The sequence below is a fragment of the Marmota marmota genome, unplaced genomic scaffold, assembly GCF_001458135.2.
Source record: "Marmota marmota marmota unplaced genomic scaffold, marMar, whole genome shotgun sequence".
Classification (NCBI taxonomy): Eukaryota; Metazoa; Chordata; class Mammalia; order Rodentia; family Sciuridae; genus Marmota; species Marmota marmota.
Genome location: NW_026006874.1, coordinates 1 through 3,619, shown reverse-complemented (window position 1 = coordinate 3,619; position 3,619 = coordinate 1). Strand labels below are relative to the sequence as shown.

Genomic DNA, 3,619 nt, shown 5'->3' with positions numbered 1-3,619 from the left:
CACAGGATCCCCAGGAGAGGGGGAAGCACAGGTGATAGGTAGTGTGGAAGCCAGTGGCTTCGGGCACCCGATGTAAAGGTCCTAATGAGATGAATAAGAAGCAAAACCAGGGCCCTTTCTGGAGCTGAAAGGCAGTCTGAGGTGGCAGTTGCAATATTTATAGAAGAGACAGCTCAGGCTGGGGCGGCACCTTCCTGACAGGGCACCTCCTCCATAGTACCTGGCAAGCCCAGCATGGATGAGCCTGCCCAGTGTTTGCCACAGGAAAGCCCAGAAACAGTATCCCGTCGTTGAAGCAGACAGGTGAGTTTTGTGATTGGTGGCTCAGGGCTGTTTTTATTGTGCTTATACCTATGGGGTGGGGGCGCTGGTGCTCTGGCCACAGTTGAAAGCCCCCCTCTCAGTGTCTTGATCCAGCCCTGGTGGCAGGCATGCTCCCCACTCCCCTCCACCGGCCTCCCTGAGGAGACAGAACCCACATGGAACTGGGATCCTACCTGGCATCCCTATAAACTGTCAAGGGATAAGGGAAGTTCAGAGTGCTGCACCTGCAGACACAGGGAGTGTTTGGGGGAGGGCAGTGCCAGTAAACAGACAAGGAAGGTTTTGCCTTGGGCCGAGGCCTCTCGTGGAGGCACTTGGATGCCTGCAGGCTTCCCTGTGAAAGAGCTGCTCAGGAGATGGGCAGGAAGCCTCCGAGGCCCTCTCTGAGTTTGGAGTCAGCTGCACCTTGAAGCCTCCAGTGCCCAGAAGATGGGGGACAACTATGCACAAACGGGCATCTGGGATGTGGTAGCATGCAGAGGAGTGGGGAGGCACGGGCTAATTTGAGGCAGAATCTAGGAGCAAGTAGAGGCCGAGCAAGGAGGTGTCACTGAAGGCAGCACTGGCAGGGCAGGCTGGACAGGGAAAAGAGGATGAAGGCACTGTCTGCAGGGAAATCCTCCTTGTCAAATGGACGCCCCGGCCTACCTGTGGCTCACCTGGGAGGAATGGGTGGTCCTGTCAGCTGCTGTTGGGAGATAAGATAGGGCCCCAGGGTCAGCCAAGGAAGCCTGCGGTCAGGGGTGGGGATGAGCCTCCATGGGGGTGTGGTGTGGCAGCGCCCACAGGTCTCTTGCTGGCCATCCCAAGTGCAGGATGAGGAGATGCAGCATCCCCATTCCCAGTTGGAGGGCTTCCCAGAGTTGGTAGGCAGAACCGGAAGGTGCCCAAGTCAGCATAGAGTTTGGGGCACACGGTGCAAGCAGCAAAGTTCTAACCCACCTGGAACCCAACCAAACTCTAGTGGAAAGGAAAAGAAAAAATGAAAAGGAAACAAAGTTCTGTGTGGAGGAGAGCAGGCAGAAGGCAGAACACCCTGCAGGCAGGCAGGCCACTGCTGGCCAGGGCACGGTGACCCATGGCAGCATCTCAGAGACACCTTCCGGGAGAGGGCACATGGCACAGAAACAGCACCATCCAAGGGAAATCGTGGCTTCGGAGAAAGGAGACCACTGCCGCGCACATCACAAACCCACAGAGAATGTGACTTTGGTGACAGGGGCTGAGGATTCCTGGGAGGGGCCTGGATATGTTGGGGACAGTGTGGCAGAATGAGTTGGCCAGCCCTTTGGACCCACGGTTCCGCACGCACGGAGGGGCACTTCCTTTCCTCACAGGGGTGCAGGGACCTTGGAGGGATGGTATGGAGGTGTGTCCAGATGGATGGATAGGCCGAGGCTGGTTGCACCAAGCACCCTTCACATTTGCCCTACCACCCCCACAGGGAGTTCCTGGAGGGCTCCCCTATTCCCTTCCTGGGTCCCACCCGACATACAAGGGGAGCCATGGAGGAGAGGAGTTTCACCCAAATGAAGCAGCAGACAACCCTCTCACCCTGCCAGGAAGCAGTGCTTGGGTTCCCAAGACAGGGAGGAGGGCTGGAAGCAGGTCTGACAGCAGCTTTGCAGGGGAAAGAGAGGTCGAGTAGGCCCTGGGCAAGTGGCAATCTTTACTGTGATAATTATGCAATGGATGTGCATGGATGTGTGACAGGGAGCCTCCCCCACTGCCCCCACCACAATCCCCACCATCGACCACCACCATAAGCAATGCACAAACACCAAGGACACTGGCCTTCCTCTCTAGGCTGGCAGTCAAGGAATCACAATCACCTTTATCGCGGAATTCCTCTGCATCAGGCACCCTTGTGTCCTGCTTGGAGAGTGCTGTCTTTCCCAGTTCACTCAACATTCCATCAGCATTCCCCCAACCTCCCTGTCCCCCACCTGTCGACCCTGCCCCCATCTCCCTTCTTAGAGCTTCTGCTGAGCACAGCCGCCCCTTTCTGCCCCTGTCTCCTATGAGCACTGACAAGTGTGCATCTGTCAGAGAGCAGCCCCCACCCCCGGTCAGCTGGCGTTTATTGTGCATGCAGGCCTTTCTCTTCGTGCAGACTGCAGGCTCAAGGACAAGGACCATGTCTCTCTCTTTTTGCCAATCAAAGCACACAAGTTTATTGATGATACACACAGATGCAGACTTGGGCGGAGGAAGTTTCGTCAGTACAATGGATACAAGGGGAGTGCACTTTGTGGATGAACAGGTTCGCCATCCGTGGGCTGGTGTGGAAGAAAGAGAAAAGGAAAATACTTCAACGTAGGCAGCGGCAGATGCATTTTCAGCATGAGCTCCCAGATGGGCCTGGCCTCTGCAAAGCGGTCCCTCTCGGGCAGGGAGACCATCACAGGCAAGCGAGCACTGGTGGTACTCTAGTTTGATGTCCCTTATCTGCAGCAGGCGAGCCACAGTGATCCCTTTACTGCATCAAGAGGGCTGCAAGGGAGTAATTTACAATGCACAATGCCTGCAGACTGCAAAATCAAGGAATTACCCAAAGCTCTGCGGGGGAGCCCTGCCTGGCCAAAAAGAGTGTGGTCTTCAGTCTAGCTTCTGGAACGCGCACCCAGCCCCAGTGACCCCCGGTGATGGGGTGACTGCCTAAGGCTGGATCCTCAGTAGCACCCACTGCAGATTCTTTGACATCTGCAAACCTAGCAGGGTTTGTGTGGAGTCAGTCCCATTCTGTCCCAGAAGGCCATTTAAGGGGTGAGGGTTTCCAGGAGAACCTCTCTGTTTGCACTTCTGATAAAGAGGGACATGAATGAGAACAGCATCTGGGCACCCAGCAACTCCCCTGCCAAGAGTGGCTTTTCAGACAAACCCATCAATGGTTCTAAAACCTGAACCTTAGCACAGCCACTTCTTTCGGGTATCAAAGGAAACTTCAAGTCTGAAACGGACTTGGCAAGCATGTTATTAATAACTGTCATGCTTATTAACAAATTTAATCCGGCCTGCTGCAGAAATGAGTTGCAGCTACGTGGCACAGTCTCCTGACACACTTCATTGATGAACATCTTAATCTGGCCCTGATTTTCAGTACTGGCATTCAAGTTACCTGGGGCACACAAAGCTTCCTCCCTCACAGTGGGGTTGGGGGTGGGGAGTGTGTTTCCACAGATGGAAAGGTTGGCCAAATGACTCCTGATATCGTGGCTAAGTGAAAAAACAGCATCCTTGGGCTCAGAAAACAACTTTTTTCCCTGAATAGAAGGACACTTGGAGAGGTCTAGAA

The 3,619-nt window shown here is 54.7% G+C and overlaps 1 protein-coding gene across 1 annotated transcript; it reads right to left on the bottom strand.

Moving 5' to 3' along the window:
• Window positions 1-2,466: 2,466 nt before the first annotated feature.
• On the bottom strand, window positions 2,467-3,614 carry Armcx6 (armadillo repeat containing X-linked 6; the record flags this gene model as incomplete). Its single annotated transcript, XM_015476609.2, has 1 exon — window positions 2,467-3,614. A coding segment is annotated over one exon (531 nt), but the record flags the coding sequence as incomplete, so codon positions are not given.
• Between the last annotated feature and the right edge of the window lie 5 nt (window positions 3,615-3,619).